We start from the raw sequence: 22,295 nt of genomic DNA, 5'->3' as shown, positions 1-22,295 counted from the left end.
ATTTAATAATAAAAACAAATTAGTATTATTTTCTTCCCTAAAATAAAAATAAAACGTTCGAAACTTTTTAAAATTGTAACCGATCTGTCAGGTGTCATGACGTCACTCAGGTGTTGAAACCACGTGACCGAGTTTCACCCACTACGACAGATTTATATTTGTTTACTTTATTTTTAATAGTGTAAGAGTATTAATGTACCCCTTTATATTTAATAAGGAGTTTTTTTATAATAATTTTCTCACAATAAAAAAAAACTTTAAAAACATTTTTGAATTTTAACCGACCCAGGTGTCAGGTGTCATGACGTCATTCAGGTAATGGTGAAAGGTGTGTTGAAAGGTGCGTTCACTGGCTGGTTTGAATTGAAAGCAGTCCAACAGGAAAATCCGCCCCAACCGACCCGTCTGAAAGAAGAAGAAAAAACACTTTAAAGTAGGGCTGCGAGACACGAAGCTACTATTTAACCTGAAAATCTGCTAAAATGAGTAAAATCGCGAAGTTATTCAAAGGGAGCTCCAGCTCCGGTTCTTCCAGCTCTTCGAAGTCCAAACACAGCCGGTCCAGAGGAGGCCCTTCCCCGCAGGAGGCCATCCACAAACTGCGGGAGACGGAGGAAATGCTGACCAAGAAACAGGACTACCTGGAGAAGAGGATCGAGCAGGAGCTGGCGATAGCCAGGAAGAACGGCACCAAAAACAAGAGAGGTGTGTGTGTGTGTGTGTGTGTGTGTGTGTGTGTGTGTGTGTGTGTGTGTGTGTGTGTGTGTGTGTGTGTGTGTGTGTGTGTGTGTGTGTGTGTGTGTGTGTGTGTGTGTGTGTGTGTGTGTGTGTGTGTGTGTGTGTGTGTGTGTGTGTGTGTGTGTGTGTGTGTGTGTGTGTGTGTGTGTGTGTGTGTGTGTGTGTGTGTGTGTGTGTGTGTGTGTGTGTGTGTGTGTGTGTGTGTGTGTGTGTGTGTGTGGCTTCCTTCCATGGGCTCACTTTGGACACGTTTTAAGAGAAACAACACAGGTAAACAAGTATTAAAGAGGTTGTTTAAATATATCAGATTCAGTTTGTATATCCAGGCAGAGGTGGTAGAAGTACTTGAGTAAAAGTAGAAGTACTCAGATCTTGTACTTGATCACTTTACACCTCTGTATCCAGGTATCAGATATTTGGCGTACAGTGATTTTCTTTATTTGTTGAAGACAACAGTTTCGTCAGCAGCAGCGAGTTGAGCAGGTTTGTAACGAGAGAGAGAGAGATTAAATAAAGTTATTTCCCCGTGCAGGAAACTGTGTGTTTTCATTACAACTGTACTTAACGCATAACCTGCAACTTATCCTCATATATGTCTCCCTGCGAGTTAACTGAACCTCATGCAGCTTACTGGCATTACAGTTAAACATACACGTGGAAATACAGATATAATGCAGGATATTATTGTGCAAGAAATGGATCGATATTAAATGGAAGTGTTTTGATGCAGAGTTGAGTCTCGTCTGATGTTTCCTCGGTGAAGCCTTGCCTGTTGACTCACCTCAGACCAAAGGGAGGAACCGGTTGTCTTGGTGACGCCAGCACGGCCAGGTATTTATTCAGGCGCTGTCTGAGAAATGAAAGCATGACCCTCCGTGTTGTGTCTGTCCCAGCCGCCCTGCAGGCGCTGAAGAGGAAGAAGCGTCTGGAGCAGCAGCTGACGCAGATCGACGGCACGTTGTCCACCATCGAGTTCCAGAGAGAGGCTCTGGAGAACTCTCACACCAACACCGAGGTCCTGAAGAACATGGGCTTCGCTGCCAAGGCCATGAAGCAGGTGCACGAGAACATGTGAGAGAAAGACACACACACACACACACACACACACACACACACACACACACACACACACACACACACACACACACACACACGCTTCTTAGTTAGCATGAAGCTGTCGTTGGCTCTTTTCGGCTGTGACAAATGTACATTTCCCGTCTGTGGGACGAATAGAGGGGTTCTGATTGTCCTGTCCTCTCACCGTCCGTTCTCAGGGACATCGGTAAGATAGACGATCTGATGCAGGACATCACGGAGCAACAAGACGTCGCTCGAGAAATCAGCGACGCCATCTCCGGACCTTTTGGAGAGACGTTTGACGAGGTACGGATATTTCACTCTAGCCGACAGAACAGCTTACACAGAGCCAGAGGTGGGAAGTAGTGGAGTACAAATACTTTGTTGCTGTACTTAAGTACATGTTTCTGGTATCAGTACTTTTCTCCACTACTTATTTTTCTGACAACTTTTTTACTTTCTACTTCTCTCATGTTGAACTCAAATACCTGTACTTTCTACTTCTTACATGTTGAACTCAAATACCTGTACTTTCTACTTCTTACATGTTGAACACAAATACCTGTACTTTCTACTTCTTACATGTTGAACTCAAATACCTGTACTTTCTACTTCTCACATGTTGAACACAAATACCTGTACTTTCTACTTCTTACATGTTGAACTCAAATACCTGTACTTTCTACTTCTTACACGTTGAACTCAAATACCTGTACTTTCTACTTCTTACATGTTGAACTCAAATACCTGTACTTTCTACTTCATACATGTTGAACTCAAATACCTGTACTTTCTACTTCTTACATGTTGAACTCAAATACCTGTACTTTCTACTTCTTACATGTTGAACTCAAATACCTGTACTTTCTACTTCTTACACGTTGAACTCAAATACCTGTACTTTCTACTTCTCACATGTTGAACTCAAATACCTGTACTTTCTACTTCTCACATGTTGAACTCAAATACCTGTACTTTCTACTTCTCTCATGTTGAACTCAAATACCTGTACTTTCTACTTCTTACATGTTGAACTCAAATACCTGTACTTTCTACTTCTTACATGTTGAACTCAAATACCTGTACTTTCTACTTCTTACATGTTGAACTCAAATACCTGTACTTTCTACTTCTTACATGTTGAACTCAAATACCTGTACTTTCTACTTCTTACACGTTGAACTCAAATACCTGTACTTTCTACTTCTTACACGTTGAACTCAAATACCTGTACTTTCTACTTCTTACACGTTGAACTCAAATACCTGTACTTTCTACTTCTTACACGTTGAACTCAAATACCTGTACTTTCTACTTCTTACACGTTGAACTCAAATACCTGTACTTTCTACTTCTTACACGTTGAACTCAAATACCTGTACTTTCTACTTCTTACACGTTGAACTCAAATACCTGTACTTTCTACTTCTTACACGTTGAACTCAAATACCTGTACTTTCTACTTCTTACACGTTGAACTCAAATACCTGTACTTTCTACTTCTTACACGTTGAACTCAAATACCTGTACTTTCTACTTCTCACATGTTGAACTCAAATACCTGTACTTTCTACTTCTCACATGTTGAACTCAAATACCTGTACTTTCTACTTCTCACATGTTGAACACAAATACCTGTACTTTCTACTTCTCTCATGTTGAACTCAAATACCTGTACTTTCTACTTCTCTCATGTTGAACTCAAATACCTGTACTTTCTACTTCTCTCATGTTGAACTCAAATACCTGTACTTTCTACTTCTCACATGTTGAACTCAAATGTGTTTGGAGTCACTGCGTGCCCCAATGTTTAGAGACAGTAATCTGATTACCTCCTGGTTCCAGGACGAGCTGCTGGCTGAGCTGGAGGAGCTGGAGCAGGAGGAGCTGGAGGGGAACATGAAGAGGATGGGAGGATTACCCAGCGTGCCGAGCAGCAAACTGCCCTCAGCGAGACCCAGCAGTCACCGAGCGAGTAAGAGACACACATATATCAGAGGGATTACTGCAGTACTTCCTATACTCTAAGTTTTCCTAATCGTACTTCTACTCAGAGGTGGAAGAAGAACTCAGATCTTAAGTAGAAGTTCTCAGATCTTGTACTTGAGTAAATGCAGGAGAAGTCATCTATATCCATGTCAGAAATAAATAAATACAATAAGCTAAATGTTGGCAGTGACCAGGTAAAAGTATATCAGAGGGAATACTGCAGAGGACGATATGCAATAATAATCACTTTGTGCAAAACATACATTCTTTATAAAACCTCTCGACACGGTAATATTTTACTTTTGTCACTTAGTTTTCTCTTAATTTCTGTTGCTGTAGTTTTTTAGAGAACATTTGTAATTTATCCAGAATATTTTACATAGCTTAGAATTGGGAGAGATGAAACCCTCTTTAAGGGCACACATGCAGAGCACTCAGTGACATGTGTTCTCTGCTTTTAACCCATCCTAGCACCAGGAGTCTGGTACCAGGAGTCTAGAGCCAGGAGTCTGGTACCAGGAGTCTAGTACCAGGAGTCTGGTACCAGGAGTCTAGAGCCAGGAGTCTGGTACCAGGAGTCTAGTACCAGGAGTCTAGAGCCAGGAGTCTGGTACCAGGAGTCTAGTACCAGGAGTCTGGAACCAAGAGTCTGGTACCAGGAGTCTAGAACCAAGAGTCTGGTACCAGGAGTCTAGAGCCAGGAGTCTAGAGCCAGGAGTCTAGTACCAGGAGTCTGGAGCCAGGAGTCTGGTACCAGGAGTCTGGAACCAAGAGTCTGGTACCAGGAGTCTAGAACCAAGAGTCTGGTACCAGGAGTCTAGAGCCAGGAGTCTAGAGCCAGGAGTCTAGTACCAGGAGTCTGGAGCCAGGAGTCTGGTACCAGGAGTCTGGTACCAAGAGTCTGGTACCAGGAGTCTAGAGCCAGGAGTCTAGAGCCAGGAGTCTGGTACCAGGAGTCTAGAGCCAGGAGTCTGGCACTAGGAGTCTAGTACCAGGAGTCTGGTTCCAGACGCCTGGTACCAGACTCCTGGTACCAGGCGTCTGGTACCAGGAGTATGGTACCAGGAGTCTGGTACCAGGAGACTAGAACCAGGAGTCTGGCACCAGGAGTCTGGCACCAGGAGTCTAGTGTGTACTTGTAAAGCACCTCGATGACTTTGAATTGTTCAAGGAGGTGCGACCCGCCTCCTCCGCTGCGTCTGCAAAGCCGGTCTGAACTTGCTCCTGTGGGTATTGTCCACAGTGCATGACCGTTACACGTACGTCTGATATGTGCGTGGTGTGTATCTGTAAAGCGCTTCGGGTCATGGAAAAAGCGCTATAATAAATATAAGGTATTATTAAGTATAGCAGGAGAAGTAAACTCTACGCTCGTCAGAGATGAACGCGTGCAGTCGGCTAAACCAGTGACCGAGTTAATGCAGAATAAGAAACGGGAACAGCTGATTAACCCTGATGACCATCCCATAATAACCTGATGAACTTTCCTTCTCTTTGCAGCCACGAAGAAGAGAGTTGAGGACGAGGACGACATGCGGACGCTGGCATCGTGGGCGACTTAATCACGTTGCCTCTCTCTCTTTTAGCTTTTAATTATTAAGGGGAAATGAAGAGCGTTATATTGAAGCCACTTTACGGGCGATGTTTATCGAGGATAAGTGAAGGATTAACAGAGGGTCGTTTAGATGTGTTCATCCTCCTAGCTGTTGTTGTTGTTGTTGTTGTTGTTGTTGTTTTACAGCGTGTACAAGAAGTACTTAATTTAAAATGAAGCTATGAGGAAACCACCGTTGTTTCTAATTGTAAATAAAGTCTGATTTCTGCATTAATGTTGTAAATAAACTGATCTCCTCCAGTTGGTCTGAAAGTCTTCTCTTATTCACTTTCTTTACACAGCCTTGGGAATAGTTTAAATCACAAATGGAAAGTAGATTTTTCACGGTTACATATTCTCAGAAGTACTCGGATGTGTACTTCCTGTAAGTAAACAAGTATTAGCATCAACATATACTTTAAAGTCCAGAACGTTCGAGCTGGTTTCTGAGTATTCCCCATGCTCCTCCTCCCACATGTTATGGTAGTTTATTTGATGTTTTATTGTCTTTTGTTTCTTAATTCATTTTAAGAAAGGCTCCGTGACCTTTTGACCTGTGCTGGACTGTACCCTGTATGCCAGGCAGCTCTGCCTTCACTCACGGCACCCTGTATGCTCAGTCACTGGTACACGTTCATCTCCAAAGCCATGCTGGGTAAACGACCTTCTTACATCTGCTCTGCTCACACGGAGAGCGGCAGGTAGCCGTTGGCTGAGATCTCAGGATGTGGTCTCGCTCCATGGTCCGAGTGCAAGGACTGACTTGGGGACGAAAGCTTTTATGTGCGCTGCCCCTCTAACGTGGAATGGTCTGCAAAGAGAATGGAAACGGAGCCATTTGGTTCCCCTGCATGTTTTAAAGCTCGGATAGATGCCATGATACTTGGTACTGTTGGTACTGTTGGTACCGGTAAAGGTCGATAGGTCAGTAAATATGATGTCCTTATTGCTTTCTGATGTTTCATGTCTTCATGTGAACCAACTTGCTGCAGGTCTCCCTCGAAAAGTAGATCGATGATCTCAATGGGATTCACCCGGTTAAACAAAGGCTTGAAATGAACATTTTTTAATGTTAAGTTTTACAATGTTGTTTGTTTCTGTAAAGCCCACTGAGTTGTGTTGTGATATTGGGTGATATAAATACACTTTAATTTGATTTAAACGCCATATATGTAATCAAATGATGGGTGCATTAATGTGTTCTTCACTTTTTGGTAAATGTGGGATTATTTGGGTAGTTTAGCCTATAATAAAATATGATAATATATCTTGATTTATAATTTGTATTAACTAACATCTGCATTTAATTTAATTCTTAATATGTTGTGCATGCCCTTTATCTAATGGTGTTTTCTTTGATAATATAATGTGAACATACTCAAGTAAAGTACCTACATTTTAGTACAGTACTCTACATTACACCTCTGCATATATTTTAGACATTTAAATCCACTTTATAATCTATATTTTCATTTTTAAACACAAGCTTTTATTTTGAAAGAGCTAACCAGAAGCCGCGTGTTTACATTCCGGTTAGCGTTACCGTGCTTTTATTTTGAAAGACGTAACCGGAAGCTACGTATTTACGTTCCTGTTAGCTTTATCATCCTGTTAGCTTTGAAGGAGGAAGTCTCTTTTCTCCGGATTTAAACCAAATAAAAACATTAATTAAACCTCTTTTTCTGATAGAAACAGAGCATGGAAGCGAGCAGGAAACCTCAGACAGAAGGTGAGACTTTAAAACTCATTAATATAACTTTAATTTATTAAGTACGTGTCATATAATGAAGGGAGTTTCCCTAGCTGTTAAAGTTAGCATTAAGTTAAACTGTTTACACTTAAAACAATAAACAAAGACCGAGTCATAGTAATCTACATAAAGTGATTACTATTTTATAACGAGATGTGTACAGTAACTAAGTACATATACTCAAGTATAATTTAGATGTACTTATACTTTACTTAAGTGTTTCCATTGTATGCTAATTGTGTATTTTTACTCCTCTACAATTCAGAGGTTAATGGTGTACTTCTCCTCCACTACATGTATTTAATCCCTTTAGTTACTTTACAGATGTGGATGGAATGCACAATGAATACTTTCACTATATTCTGATGAGAATACTTTTCTACTTTCACTTGAGGAACATTTTGAATGCAGGACTTTTACTGTAACAGAGTATTCCAACACTCTGGTACTTGTACTCTCACTCAAGTACCAGATCTGAGTACTTCTACTTTTACTCAAGTACACGATCTGAGTACTTCTACTTTTACTCAAGCACAAGATCTGAGTACTTTTACTTTTACTCAAGTACACGATTTGAGTACTTGTACTTTTACTCAAGTACACGATCTGAGTACTTGTACTTTTACTCAAGTACACGATCTGAGTACTTGTACTTTTACTCAAGCACAAGATCTGAGTACTTCTACTTTTACTCAAGTACACGATTTGAGTACTTGTACTTTTACTCAAGTACACGATCTGAGTACTTCTACTTTTACTCAAGCACAAGATCTGAGTACTTCTACTTTTACTCAAGTACACGATTTGAGTACTTGTACTTTTACTCAAGTACACGATCTGAGTACTTGTACTTTTACTCAAGCACAAGATCTGAGTACTTCTACTTTTACTCAAGTACACGATTTGAGTACTTGTACTTTTACTCAAGTACACGATCTGAGTACTTGTACTTTTACTCAAGTACACGATCTGAGTACTTGTACTTTAACTCAAGTACACAATCTGAGTACTTCTACTTTAACTTTTACTCAAGTACAAGATCTGAGTAATTCTACTTTAACTCAAGTACAATATGTGAGTACTTGTACCTTTACTCAAGTACAATATCTGAGTACTTATACTTTTACTCAAGTACAAGATCTGAGTAATTCTACTTTTACTCAAGTACCAGATCTGAGTACTTCTACTTTAACTCAAGTACAATATGTGAGTACTTCTACTTTAACTCAAGTACAATATGTGAGTACTTCTACTTTAACTCAAGTACAAGATCTGAGTACTTCTACTTTTACTCAAGTACAAGATCTGAGTAATTCTACTTTAACTCAAGTACAAGATGTGAGTACTTCTACTTTAACTCAAGTACAAGATCAGAGTACTTTTAGTCAAGTACAAGATCTGAGTACTTGTACTTTTACTCAAGTACAAGATCAGAGTACTTTTAGTCAAGTACAAGGTCAGAGTACTTCTACTTTCACTCCAGAACAAGGTCAGAGTACTTCTACTTTTACTCCAGAACAAGGTCAGAGTACTTCTACTTTCACTCCAGAACAAGGTAGAGTACTTCTCCACCACTGCCATGTCCTTCTTGAGGCCCATTCCCAAACCGCCCCCTACACCCTACCCCTCCGTTTGCGCGGAGGGTCCGCCACATTGAGGGCTGCTCCAAAGCAACGAGTGTGGAGGGGAGTGGGCTATCGAGCCCTCAGACAGCGAGGCTGCAGCGGTGCTGACTGGAGACCGGTCTCTCCCTGACCGGAGTCACGCTGTGTGTGGCCGTCAGCAGAGATGGAGTACTCGAGTCCTGGACTCGGACTCGAGTCGGACTTGAGTGCCGATTTTCGGGACTCATGACTTGACTCGGACTCGCGCACTGATTGACGCTCGGACTTGGACTCATGAATTCTCGCACAGGATGACTTGGACTCGGACTCGTGAATTCCCCCCCCCACGATGACTCGGACTCGACTCGTACATTGACGCTCCGACTTGGACTCGGATTCGAGCACATTTTCTCTGGAGTCTGATGTCCTCTATCCTGTATGGCGAGTTCACGTACTGGGCCCCGCTGTTCCAGTCTCGAGATGTCTACAGACACACCCCGCATCGTGCTGTATGCTTTCACACATTCTGCTTCCACATTGGAAAAGAGCAAAATGCTCGTTATGTGGAAACAATATAGAAGAGAAGGTCCGTAACACATTACTCTAAGGATCGAGTTCAGACATATAGGCTGTCTTGAACACTATCATCAGAGTAACGCGATCTAATCAATAAATAAAGATTCAGCCGATAACGAAAGCACATACTTAGCATGCAGAATGACGTCATTTTGCATGCTAAGTAGCCATGTGCTTTCTGGGGCTAAATCTTTATCATAAACTGATTTAACCCGTAAAAGTTCCTTCAAAATAAGAGTCCCGATCTTATTACTATCAAAATAAAAGTGCAAAACGGAAACTTTACCATAGGAAAATATTGGCATACAAATATAATCACTTCTCTAAAAGGTAACTCATTTTAAATATAGTTTATTTATATATAATAATAATATTAATATTAGAAATAAGCTTTATATTTGTATAGCACCTATTACAAGAATTGTAGCCAAAGTCGCTTCACAGCAGTTCAATAGACAGGATAACAGCAATGTAGAGGAGCAGCTACATTTCAAAACATATATCCACGAAGGTTAATACATGAAGACTTGTGACTCGGACTCGACTTGGACGACTCTTAAGTGACTCGGAATTGGACTCGGACTCGAACACAGGTAATGATGACTCGGACTCGGACTCGACTTGGACACTCCTTGGGTGACTCGGACTTGGACTCGGACTCGACTACGACTCTCCCTTGGTGACTCGGACTTGGACTCGGACTCGAAGAGTGGTGACTCGAGGGTGACTTGGACTCGTGAATTGGTGACTTGACTACAACACTGGCCGTCAGGAAACACGCTGTGTACAAGTAGTTCCAGCAAACATCCTGATAAACTGCGATGTTAGCGACCTCATGATGACCTCATATGTTTTAACTCAGGATCAAACCTGTGTTTAGTCTAGAAAGGTTTAAAACTAGAAGAGCTTTGAAACACAATGAAAGATGTTTAGAGTTTTATTTGAGTTATTCATTTAAACTTGTTGTCTAAGAGAAGCTGATTTGAAACCGTTGTTACAAACAGTTACGGCACTTCCTGTTTGTGCCGGAGAGAGGGGAGGCCGCACTTCCTGTTCCTGCCGGAGAGAGGGGAGGCCGCACTTCCTGTTTGTGCCGGAGAGAGGGGAGGCGGCACTTCCTGTTTGTGCCAGAGAGAGGGGAGGCGGCACTTCCTGTTTGTGCCGGAGAGAGGGGAGGCGGCACTTCCTGTTTGTGCCGGAGAGAGGGGAGGCGGCACTTCCTGTTTGTGCCGGAGAGAGGGGAGGCGGCACTTCCTGTTCCTGCCGGAGAGAGGGGAGGCCGCACTTCCTGTTCCTGCCGGAGAGAGGGGAGGCGGCACTTCCTGTTTGTGCCGGAGAGAGGGGAGGCGGCACTTCCTGTTTGTGCCGGAGAGAGGGGAGGCGGCACTTCCTGTTTGTGCCGGAGAGAGGGGAGGCGGCACTTCCTGTTAGTGCCGGAGAGAGGGGAGGCGGCACTTCCTGTTTGTGCCGGAGAGAGGGTAGGCCGCACTTCCTGTTTGTGCCGGAGAGGGGGGAGGCGGCACTTCCTGTTTGTGCCGGAGAGAGGGGAGGCGGCACTTCCTGTTTGTGCCGGAGAGAGGGGAGGCCGTCCCAAAGCTCGCTGCTGTGTGTACTCCCTCCCTCTGACAGGAGGAGCCTCGTCGAGCTGCGAGTGTGGCTACAGACGGAGGGGTAGGGTGGAGGGAGGGGATTGGGGTAGGGTGGAGGGAGGGGATTGGGATAGGTTGGAGGGAGGAGTTTGGGATAGGGTGGAGGGAGGAGTTTGGGATTGGGGTAGGGTGGAGGGTGGGGTTTGGGATTGGGGTAGGGTGGAGGGTTTGGGATTGGGGTAGGGTGGAGGGAGTGGTTTGGGATTGGGGTAGGGTGGAGGGAGTGGTTTGGGATTGGGGTAGGGTGGAGGGAGGGGTTTGGGATTGGGCCCGAGTGTTCATAATGTCTGCTTCCTGTGGGCTCTTGTGCTGCTCTGCTCGTGCCCCGTGTCGTCAGCCATTTGCTTCAGTGCACCTGATCTGATGTTTCCACAGATGCTCCGGGATCAGAGGAGAAGGCCCGGCAGGCAGAGGTGACGCCGGCCCGGCTGCCGGAGCTGCGTCTGGTGGTCCTCGGGTGGAGGTGGCCGGGGAAGAGCCTGACAGGAAACACCATCCTGGGGAAGGAGGAGTTCCACCTGGAGCGAGCCGCCGAGTTCTGCGTGAAGAGAGAGACGGAGGTACTGATACCTGAGTACAAGGAGAAGTACTCAGACCTTGTACTTGAGTAAAAGTGGAAGTACTCAGATCTTGTACTTGAGTACAAGGAGAAGTACTCAGACCTTGTTCTTGAGTAACAGTAGAAGTACTCAGATCTTGTACTTGAGTAAAAGTGGAAGTACTCAGATCTTGTACTTGAGTACAAGGAGAAGTACTCAGACCTTGTTCTTGAGTAACAGTAGAAGTACTCAGATCTTGTACTTGAGTAAAAGTAGTAGTACTCAGATCTTTTACTTGAGTAAAAGTAGAAGTACTCAGACCTTGTACTTGAGTAAAAGTAGAAGTACTCAGACCTTGTACTTGAGTAAAAGTAGAAGTACTCAGACCTTGTACTTAAGTAAAAGTAGAAGTACTCAGATCTTGTACTTGAGTAAAAGTAGTAGTACTCAGATCTTTTACTTGAGTAAAAGTAGAAGTACTCAGACCTTGTACTTAAGTAAAAGTAGAAGTACTCAGACCTTGTACTTGAGTAAACGTAGAAGTACTCAGACCTTGTACTTAAGTAAAAGTAGAAGTACTCAGATCTTGTACTTGAGTAAAAGTAGTAGTACTCAGATATTTTACTTGAGTAAAAGTAGAAGTACTCAGACCTTGTACTTAAGTAAAAGTAGAAGTACTCAGATCTTGTACTTGAGTAAAAGTAGAAGTACTCAGATCTTGTACTTGAGTAAAAGTAGAAGTACTCAGACCTTGTACTTGAGTAAAAGTAGAAGTACTCAGACCTTGTACTTAAGTAAAAGTAGAAGTACTCAGATCTTGTACTTGAGTAAAAGTAGAAGTACTCAGATCTTGTACTTGAGTAAAAGTAGAAGTACTCAGACCTTGTACTTGAGTAAAAGTAGAAGTACTCAGATCTTGTACTTGAGTAAAAGTAGAAGTACTCAGATCTTGTACCTGAGTAAAAGTAGAAGTACTCAGACCTTGTACTCGAGTAAAAGTAGAAGTACTCAGACCTTGTACTTGAGTAAAAGTAGAAGTACTCAGACCTTGTACTTGAGTAAAAGTAGAAGTACTCAGACCTTGTACTTGAGTAAAAGTAGACGTACTCAGACCTTGTACTTGAGTAAAAGTAGAAGTACTCAGACCTTGTACTTGAGTAAAAGTAGAAGTAGTCAGACCTTGTACTTGAGTAAAAGTAGAAGTAGTCAGACCTTGTACTTGAGTAAAAGTAGACGTACTCAGACTTTGTACTTGAGTAAAAGTAGAAGTACTCAGACCTTGTACTTGAGTAAAAGTAGAAGTAGTCAGATCTTGTACTTGTACTAAGTAGAAAAGTATTCTCATCAAAACATAGTGAAAGACAGTAAAAGTAGTCGTTGTTTGATTGAGATGTTTCTAATGATTGATCAGAAAGTAGACATTGCATCATCTTGTCCAATTCATGTTGGAGATACTTTGACTCAAGTACAACGTCCGAGTACTTCTACTTTGACTCAAGTACAACATCTGAGTACTTCTACTTTGACTCAAGTACAACATCTGAGTACTTCTACTTTGACTCAAGTACTGAGTGTTCCTCCTGTCACTGAAGTGCTCGCAGTGAGAGTGTGAAGTGACCCGGTGCCTCTGCAGGTGTGGGCGCGGCAGGTGACGGTGGTGGATACTCCCGGATGGTTCTCCGCTCAGGACACGCCCCCTTCCTACAAGCAGGAGCTGGTGAGGGGAGCGGCGCTCTGCCCCCCCGGCCCGCACGCCTTCCTGCTCGCCATCCCTGTGGGCATGTTCACCGAAGTGGACCGGCAGCGCATCGAGGAGCACGTGAGCCTGTTCGGGGAGCGCGTGTGGAGGCACACGGTGGTGGTCTTCACGTGGGCCGAGGTGCTGAGGGGCATCTCCATCGAGAGGTACATCCGCCGGGAGGGCAAGGCCCTGCAGTGGGTCCTGGAGAGGTGCCATCGCAGGTACTTCGTCATCAACAACTGTGAGTTCGGAGAGCACCCTCAGGTGGGAAGGCTGCTGGAGAGGGTGGAGAAGATGGTGGCGGAGGAGGGGGGGTTCTACCATGTGGAGGAGGAGGTGAAGGAGGAGGTGAAGGAGGAGGTGAACCAGAACCGAGAGGGGAGAGAGCTGGGAGCGAGGCCCAAGCAGAGCTCATCGCTGAGTCTGTCCAAACCCCTGGAGGTGGAGCCGCTGGCCAGTGAGTGCACAGACCTTCATCCTTCCTGTCTTCTTCCATTGGCTCACTGAGCACACTTTGAAGGACACATCAGAACACTTAGACCCATGTAGGGATCCTACCTGTTCCCGTGTGGGCGGATCCTAATTTAGCAGGATAGCAGCTAAATATAAACATTACCAAACTGAGTAAAAGTGCTCCGTCACGCCTTAGTGGGTGTGTAGTGCACGTGTGTAGTGCACGTGTGTAGTGCACGTCAATGGGCTGCAGAGGCTCAGATCCCGTGCCACGGGATCTGAGCCCCTGCATTGAGTCCTGATGTAAATAGAGGATCCACAGAATCACTATCTTCTGTTTGATAAATCATTCATTGCAAAAATGTTAGAACATGCGGTTGTCTCTAAAATGTGGAGACATGTCCTCTCGGCGAATTCAAGACGAGACCTTTGGGCTGAACAACAAGAAACCTCTCACTCAGCCATTACAGGAGACATGAGAGCGTGGAGACATGTCCCAGTGGAGACGACATGTCCCAGTGGAGACGACATGTCCCAGTGGAGACAACATGTCCCAGTGGAGACATGATGTCCCAGTGGAGACATCATGTCCCAGTGGAGACATCATGTCTCAGTGGAGACATGGCCCAGTGGAGACATGATGTCCCAGTAGAGACATGATGTCCCAGTGGAGACATGATGGCCCAGTGGAGACGACATGTCCCAGTGGAGACAACATGGCCCAGTAGAGACATGTCCCAGTGGAGACATGTCTCAGTGGAGACATGGCCCAGTGGAGACATGGCCCAGTGGAGACATGGCCCAGTGGAGACATGGCCCAGTGGAGACATGTCCCAGTGGAGACATGATGTCCCAGTGGAGACATGATGGCCCAGTAGAGACAACATGGCCCAGTGGAGACATGATGGCCCAGTGGAAACATGATGGCCCAGTGGAGACATGATGGCCCAGTGGAGACAACATGGCCCAGTGGAGACATCATGTCCCAGTGGAGACAACATGGCCCAGTAGAGACATCATGTCCCAGTGGAGATATGGCCCAGTAGAGACATCATGTCCCAGTGGAGACATCATGTCCCAGTGGAGACATGATGTCCCAGTGGAGACATGATGTCCCAGTGGAGACATGTCCCAGTGGAGACGACATGTCCCAGTGGAGACGACATGTCCCAGTGGAGACGACATGTCCCAGTGGAGACGACATGTCCCAGTGGAGACATGATGTCCCAGTGGAGACATGTCTCAGTGGAGACATGATGGCCCAGTGTAGACATGATGGAGACATGATGGCCCAGTAGAGACATGATGTCCCAGTAGAGATATGATTGCCCAGTGGAGACATGATGGCCCAGTGGAGACATGATGGCCGAGTGGAGACATCATGGCCCAGTGGAGACAACATGGCCCAGTAGAGACGACATGTCCCAGTGGAGACGACATGTCCCAGTGGAGACATCATGTCCCAGTAGAGACATGTCCCAGTGGAGACAACATGTCCCAGTGGAGACATGGCCCAGTGGAGACATGATGTCCCAGTGGAGACATGATGTCCCAGTGGAGACATGATGGCCCAGTGGAGACAACATGGCCCAGTAGAGACATGATGTCCCAGTAGAGACATGATGTCCCAGTGGAGACATGATGGCCCAGTGGAGACAACATGGCCCAGTGGAGACATGATGGCCCAGTGGAGACATGATGGCCCAGTGGAGACAACATGGCCCAGTAGAGACATGTCTCAGTGGAGACAACATGGCCCAGTAGAGACAACATGGCCCAGTAGAGACATCATGGCCCAGTGGAGACATCATGTCCCAGTAGAGACATCATGGCCCAGTAGAGACGGCCCAGTAGAGACATCATGTCCCAGTGGAGACATCATGTCCCAGTGGAGACGACATGTCCCAGTGGAGACATGTCCCAGTGGAGACATGATGTCCCAGTAGAGACATGATGTCCCAGTGGAGATATGATGGCCCAGTGGAGACATGGCCCAGTGGAGACATGGCCCAGTGGAGACATGATGGCCCAGTAGAGACATGATGTCCCAGTAGAGATATGATGGCCCAGTGGAGACATGATGGCCCAGTGGAGACATGGCCCAGTAGAGACATCATTTCCCAGTGGAGACATGGCCCAGTAGAGACAACATGGCCCAGTAGAGACATCATGGCCCAGTAGAGACATCATGGCCCAGTAGAGACATCATGTCCCAGTGGAGACATCATGTCCCAGTAGAGACACTACATGTTTAATAATATGTCCCCTCTAGATCTGTATTAATAATCCCTCTGTTTGATTCCAGATTAACGTCTCCGATGGCGGGCCAATCGGATCGCTCTGACGCTCTGAAGCTGCTTCTGATTGGAGGGAAAGGGTAACAGAGATTTCACTGAGAGCTTTAATTTATCTTTTCAAACATTTGATGTTTATCCGTTTGTTGTTCCGTGACGACGAGGCCTTTCTGCATTCTTCAGACCGCATTCTTCAGACCGCATCCTTCAGACCGCATCCTTCAGACCGCATCCTTCAGACCGCATCCTTCAGACCGCATCCTTCAGACCGCATCCTTCAACGTGCATCCTTCAGACTGCATCCTTCAACGTGCATCCTTCATACTGCATCCTTCAGACTGCATCATTCAGACTGCATCCTTCAACGTGCATCCTTCAGACTGCATCCTTCAGACTGCATCCTTCAACGTGCATCCTTCAGACTGCATCCTTCAGACTGTATCCTTCAACGTGCATCCTTCAGACTGCATCCTTCAACGTGCATCCTTCAGACTGCATCCTTCACACTGTATCCTTCAACGTGCATCCTTCAGACTGCATCCTTCAACGTACATCCTTCAGACTGCATCCTTCAACGTGCATCCTTCAGACTGCATCCTTCAACGTGCATCCTTCACACTGCATCCTTCAACGTGCATCCTTCAGACTGCATCCTTCAACGTGCATCCTTCACACTGCATCCTTCAACGTGCATCCTTCACACTGCATCCTTCACACTGTATCCTTCAACGTGCATCCTTCAGACTGCATCCTTCAGACTGCATCCTTCAGACTGCATCCTTCAACGTGCATCCTTCAGACTGCATCCTTCAACGTGCATCCTTCAGACTGCATCCTTCAACGTGCATCCTTCAGACTGCATCCTTCAACGTGCATCCTTCAGACTGCATCCTTCAACGTGCATCCTTCAGACTGCATCCTTCAACGTGCATCCTTCAGACTGCATCCTTCAGACTGCATCCTTCAACGTGCATCCTTCACACTGCATCCTTCACACTGTATCCTTCAACGTGCATCCTTCAGACTGCATCCTTCAGACTGCATCCTTCAACGTGCATCCTTCAGACTGCATCCTTCAACGTGCATCCTTCAGACTGCATCCTTCAACGTGCATCCTTCAGACTGCATCCTTCAACGTGCATCCTTCAGACTGCATCCTTCAACGTGCATCCTTCAGACTGCATCCTTCAACGTGCATCCTTCAGACTGCATCCTTCAACGTGCACTACTCGACTGTTACTAAAGTCAATAATGTGATATGTTCTGGAACTGATTCCTGTTTGTTGTGACCAAACCTTAAATGCTTTTCTCGTGCCTCTAAAGCCGGTTATTCTTATCACTACTTCAATGCATCTGGAGTGTTCACAGCGGTGAGGGAGCAGAGGGAGGGGTAGGGTTAGACTTGTTCATGTTAAAAGTGACTTGTTGAAGCTTCTACATTTATCTATTTTTGCAGGATTTTGTGTTAAAAACTAAATATGTTTGAGTTTTTGTTCCTAATTTGAGAAGATGAGAAATGTCCAGCTGGAAGCAGCCTCAGCCAAACAACTTTTATGTTACAGAAAACTCTTTGGGGATAAAATGGTAATCAAACGGGTGGTGTCAGACTCTGTGGACACACTCCAGTCTCTCATCACCTCGTGTTAGCGCTCGACACACACCACTCGCTTCATGAACATCTGGTGATTCGTTTGACCGCCCTAAAAACCAATTAACTGTGTATGTGTGTTCTCGTGCAGCTTTAGTGCACGTGGTGTCAATCAGGTCCTGGCTTGAATCTGAACCCTTTGTCACCGACCCCCAGGATCTAAAGAGGCATTATTCTGCATGTAAAGGGCTCTGGTTTCAGACAGAGGGTGAAAACAGGCAGTGTGAGGAAAATAAAGAGCTTTTTGAACATTAAAGCATGAACTCTTTAAAACTGACTAAACGCTTGTTATCGTAGGAATGCTCCACACACACACACACACACACACACACACACACACACACACACACACACACACACACACACACACACACACACACACACACACACACACACACACACACACACACACACGAATGTATTTGAGGAGAGAGCAGGTGCTGGAGCCTCAGGTGTGAGTCAGAGGGCATCTGATGTGTCCAGTAGATCGTTAGAAATGCACTGTGTTGTGAAACGTTCTTCTTTTCGGTCCAAATAAACGTGTTTTTTGACCAAACTGTTGGTTCCTGTTCGTTGAATAAGTGACGACTCTTTCTTCAACGGGGGGTTTTACACACACACACACACACACACACACACACACACAAAGCTTAACGTGTTCTTTATTATCCATTAATTTCTTAGTAATTTAGTTTAAAAAAATGCATTTAATTTGTATTAATATTGTAATTATTATTATAGTGTTTTTAATTAACCAACAGTAAAGCAATATATTTAAACATTTATTAATTATTAATTTGTTTTAAATGACCAACAATATAAATATTATTTTTCATTTTTAAATGTATTTTTTAAACAGTCATTTTTATTTATTTTAAATCGTCACCAGTTTATAAAAATATATTATAATTTATTCAAATTATTTTAATTAGCCAACAATTAAAGCATACTTGGGAACTAGGGAATATTAAGCTTTAAATGATTAATAAACCTTTATAACAGTTCCCTGCTAATTGATGAATGGACTATGAGCTCCTTTGTGAAGAGCAGTTACTCTGAGTCGACACTAGGTGGCAGCAGAGCCTCAGCTCTCAGGTGATGGACATGTTGACACCTTCATATACCCGTTTACAGTCTATGGTTTACAGCAGCAATATATAATATAATATACAATATATATTTAATATATTCAATAAGTTGATATGGGAGCTATTTATACACACACACACACACGCTATATCTTTTCATGCTTCTAACTCTAAGCGGTCGATAATATTCCTCTGTCTGTTGTCGTGTTGTTCTCTCCTCTTCTGCAGGGAAGCAGCTGCTATCTGCAAACATTCATCTCCGTCTCGCTCTCTTTGAGATGATTTAAAGTCTAAAAGGACGCGGTTTAAAAAGCAAAGTGTCTGCAGGAAGCTGGGGGACAATCTGTCCTGGTCTGATTGAAAGGCATGTTTGTATCTTAATTACAGCAGGTTCGTGCAGAACAGAGCCAAGTGATGCTCGAGGGATTTCTGATTTTAACAACATTGTTTATTATTTCAAATGTAATCAAAACAACAGTAGTTACAGGAATTACAGACGGATATGATACGGAGTCTCGTGATAGGTCACCTGGCTCAAAAACACCTGTTTCTCGTCATCAAAAATAAAGTAAGAAGGGGTGAAAGCGTCCGGACAGCGGCTATACAACGCTGAGTTTCAGGTGGTGTCAAGAAGCAGATGTTAGACCCTAACCCATTGTCGTGATATATATCCTGCCCTCCTGCTTCCAAACAGCGCCACGGAAAGGAGTTATGAGTCGTCGTAAAAAAGCGGGTTTGAAAAGCAGCCGTTTGTAAGAAAACAAACAAAACAGCAGCCAGAAAGTCATTGATTTGGTTTTGTGCGTGATGATTGGTTCGATTGTGTTTAAATGGAAGGTGTCAGTTAGTTAAGCTCCGCCCCCTTTGTGTCCGCCCATTTATCTTTTCAAACGTGCAGATTAGCCAACTACATTTGTGGTTTTTAATGTTTAACTCTAGATGTTAAAGTCGACCTAACGCCTGAGAAGTAGAGTGGTGCAGGGAGGACGTATGTTCTATATATATTCACGTATCCACCGCTAAGCTAAAGGTGGCTAACGTTGGGCTTGATGACGTTCAGACTCTTGTTAGCAACCGCCGTTACGTTAAAATCTCTTATTTCAGTCTCACAACCAAAAACACATTCAGAAAGCCATTGACTTAAAGCCCTAGATTTGGGGGAGGCAAGGAGCTGTTGTTATCGGGTGCAAGTGTTATTTTAATGTCTTTAATATTAATGAATGAATTGTTAGCTGTCAAATCATCGCACGTGCTTAACCGTAAACAAAGAGTTGAAAAAAGTCGTTATTTTAGTTTCTTGACGGTTTTTCTCGCGAAAGCCTTGAGGTAAATATCTGAAAACAAGATGCTGATTAGTCTTTGGTCGTGATGTGATGACAAGTGGTTTATATAAAATTAAATTGTATTTACAGCGTCAAACCAAACGGGTGTAGGCTAATATTGCACGCTTTATTTTTCAGTAGAAGTCCAGGTTCTAAGTCTACAATCATTGGCTTTACGATCGTTGAACGGTAGATCTGAACGTCTGCGTGATGATGATGGGAATTAAGTAAAAAAGTAGAGAAAGAAAGGCCACTGATAAAACATTAAGAACTTCTGAACTGCTGTCCGACACGAGTTCCTGAATCTGATGTTTTGGCCTCGGTATTTACATGAACGTGATGTTGGGACACACCCCCAAAAACTCCCAACCAGTGTGTTTTCTGTTCTTCAGATGAATCAGAAACCTGTGCTCAAAAATACTCACCCATAAAGCAGGTCTTCTTCTTCAAAGTCACACACTCACACACTCTTAGAAAATACACTCAGCATTCACACACTCACAAGCGCCTGTCTTGTCTTTTTGCATTAGAACCACATGAAGAAATTAAAAGTGCAAACTCTAGCCGGGGACAAAATGGCGACGGCAGTGATGAGAAGGAAACGGCAAAAAGTAAAAAATAGAAATGGTATCATGATGTGGGGAAAAGCACGGAGGAGGATTCGGGCCACGTGTTATTTTCTTTCTTCGCGTTCTGAATTCAGAATTCCAATTTTTTTTTGACTTTCTTTTTTCCGAATAAATACTTTTTTCTCAGAATTTCAATTTTTTCTCTCTGAATTCCGACTTTTTTTCTGAATTTTTCTCCAGAATAAATAATTTTTCTCAGAATTAAAATGTTGCTCTCTCCAGAATTCCGACTTTTTCAACCATATTTCTCAGAATTTCAAAACATTTTCATAGAATTTCGACTTTTTTCTGACATTTTACAGAATTTCAATTTGGTTCTCTCCAGAATTCCGACTTTTATCAGAATTTTTTTCTCAAAATTCAGATTTTTTTTCCTGAAATGTTTCAGAATTCAAACTTCCTTTCTGCCTTTCTTTCTTCAGAATACACTTTTTTATCTCGTACAATTCAGACTTTTTTCGGACATATTCTGACACTTCTCAGAATTCTTCTCAGTCGTGTGGCCCTTGTCCTCCTCCGTAGAAAAGAGTGTGCCCATCACCCATTGAGAAACCCCCCTCCCATCTTCCACTGAAATGAACCCAGTCCCACTGACCCCCCCCCCCCCCCGGCCTCTCTGCAGTGGAACAGTCCATTCATCATTTGTCCTGCTGTGCCCCTCCCTCTGTGAAAACAACACGATGAAGGGAAAGGATGGAAATACAAAGGCCTAAACAGTCAAACCCCACCAGGTTGAAATCTCTGAAAATATATTTTGTATAATTCACCCTGCTCCCCTCCACCATACAGTGTCCAGTCCATACAATACCCCCTCCCCCATTCCCTCCCATGTTCCCAGTTCATCACACTGGTCTGGGATCAGTTTCAGGTTTCACTTCCGGCTGTTCTTCCAGACTGAACGAGTCTTTGTTCTCAGATCCTGAGAGGGGGGGGGGCGTCCCTCAGCACTGATCGGACTCCATGAAGATCTCCTTCTCTGGACCCACCGGCTCCACCTCAGCGTACGCCGGGTGTCCCGAACCACGACGGAACTTCATCGCCGGCCACCTGCTGGGACGCCTCTGTGGGGGGGGGGGATTTGAAAAGAATTGCGGTGTGAATGCTGTACGCTGCAAAATGAATTATGGTGGATGTTTGTGGAATTATGAAATAGTTCAAAGGTCATTTATCAGCATTCACTCCAAATGTGACTATGGATCCAGATTTTGGAACATGTCTGGTCCCAGTAGCATGTGAACAAAGCATTGCACATAGAAATAGACCAATAGAATGGTCTGGAGGGCACGTGGTTTCCTGACTGTCAGACTCATTCCTGCGGGTCTGAAGCGTTGGGCTCACCTCGATGAGGAAGAGGCTGGCGGCGGAGGTCGGGTGGTGGTAAACGTAGACGGTGATCAGAACTCCGCCCACCATGACCAGCGTAACCAATAGGATGCCAAGGATCAGACCAGTGTGGAGAGGAGGGGACTTCCTGTCGACTGAGCTCTCCGCAGGAAGCGCTGAAACACAGAGGATCTGGTTTAACACATTCCCCTACATCTCATTTTATTCCACTATACTTCCGTGCCAATATTGTACTTTCTACTCCCCTTCCGAATTACTTT

At 44.3% G+C, this 22,295-nt stretch overlaps 4 protein-coding genes across 6 annotated transcripts in view; 3 read left to right on the top strand and 1 right to left on the bottom strand.

The window, feature by feature from the left end:
• The first annotated feature begins 321 nt into the window (after nt 1-321).
• chmp4c (charged multivesicular body protein 4C) lies at nt 322-5,649 on the top strand. The gene is made up of 5 exons (XM_034079332.2): nt 322-705; nt 1,632-1,809; nt 2,013-2,121; nt 3,661-3,790; nt 5,305-5,649. Exons 1-5 carry the CDS (start codon nt 483-485, stop codon nt 5,364-5,366), a joined length of 702 nt encoding a protein of 233 aa, XP_033935223.1. The 5' UTR covers nt 322-482; the 3' UTR covers nt 5,367-5,649.
• Nucleotides 5,650-6,990: 1,341 nt separating this feature from the next.
• Nucleotides 6,991-18,208, top strand: gimap4 (GTPase IMAP family member 4). The gene is made up of 4 exons (XM_034079331.2): nt 6,991-7,127; nt 11,353-11,537; nt 13,150-13,714; nt 16,016-18,208. The coding sequence occupies exons 1-4, from the start codon at nt 7,097-7,099 to the stop codon at nt 16,018-16,020; spliced, it is 786 nt and encodes a 261-aa protein (XP_033935222.1). The 5' UTR covers nt 6,991-7,096; the 3' UTR covers nt 16,021-18,208.
• Nucleotides 16,022-18,208, top strand: LOC139432826 (uncharacterized). 3 transcript variants are annotated; one of them, XM_034079329.2, is made up of 2 exons: nt 16,022-16,087; nt 16,202-18,208. In XM_034079329.2, exons 1-2 carry the CDS (start codon nt 16,029-16,031, stop codon nt 17,259-17,261), a joined length of 1,119 nt encoding a protein of 372 aa, XP_033935220.1. In that variant the 5' UTR covers nt 16,022-16,028; the 3' UTR covers nt 17,262-18,208. The 3 variants fall into 3 exon arrangements, with proteins under 3 accessions (XP_033935220.1, XP_033935221.1, XP_033935219.1); XM_034079330.2 differs by having other exon boundaries at nt 16,188-18,208; XM_034079328.2 differs by having other exon boundaries at nt 16,169-18,208.
• Nucleotides 18,209-21,292: 3,084 nt separating this feature from the next.
• The window catches only part of LOC117443340 (uncharacterized), a 62,419-nt gene continuing 61,416 nt past the window's right edge, over nt 21,293-22,295 (bottom strand). The window contains exons 16-17 of the mRNA XM_071202584.1: nt 22,030-22,190; nt 21,293-21,752 (exon numbers count right to left, since the gene is read on the bottom strand). Of these exons, the coding sequence (XP_071058685.1) occupies nt 21,633-21,752; nt 22,030-22,190 (281 nt within the window). The 3' untranslated portion in view covers nt 21,293-21,632. The remainder of the gene's footprint in view (nt 21,753-22,029; nt 22,191-22,295) is intronic.

The sequence above is a fragment of the Pseudochaenichthys georgianus genome, unplaced genomic scaffold (genome assembly GCF_902827115.2).
Source record: "Pseudochaenichthys georgianus unplaced genomic scaffold, fPseGeo1.2 scaffold_589_arrow_ctg1, whole genome shotgun sequence".
Classification (NCBI taxonomy): Eukaryota; Metazoa; Chordata; class Actinopteri; order Perciformes; family Channichthyidae; genus Pseudochaenichthys; species Pseudochaenichthys georgianus.
The sequence above is the reverse complement of the archived record's forward strand: the minus strand, read 5'-3'. Positions and strand labels throughout refer to the sequence as shown.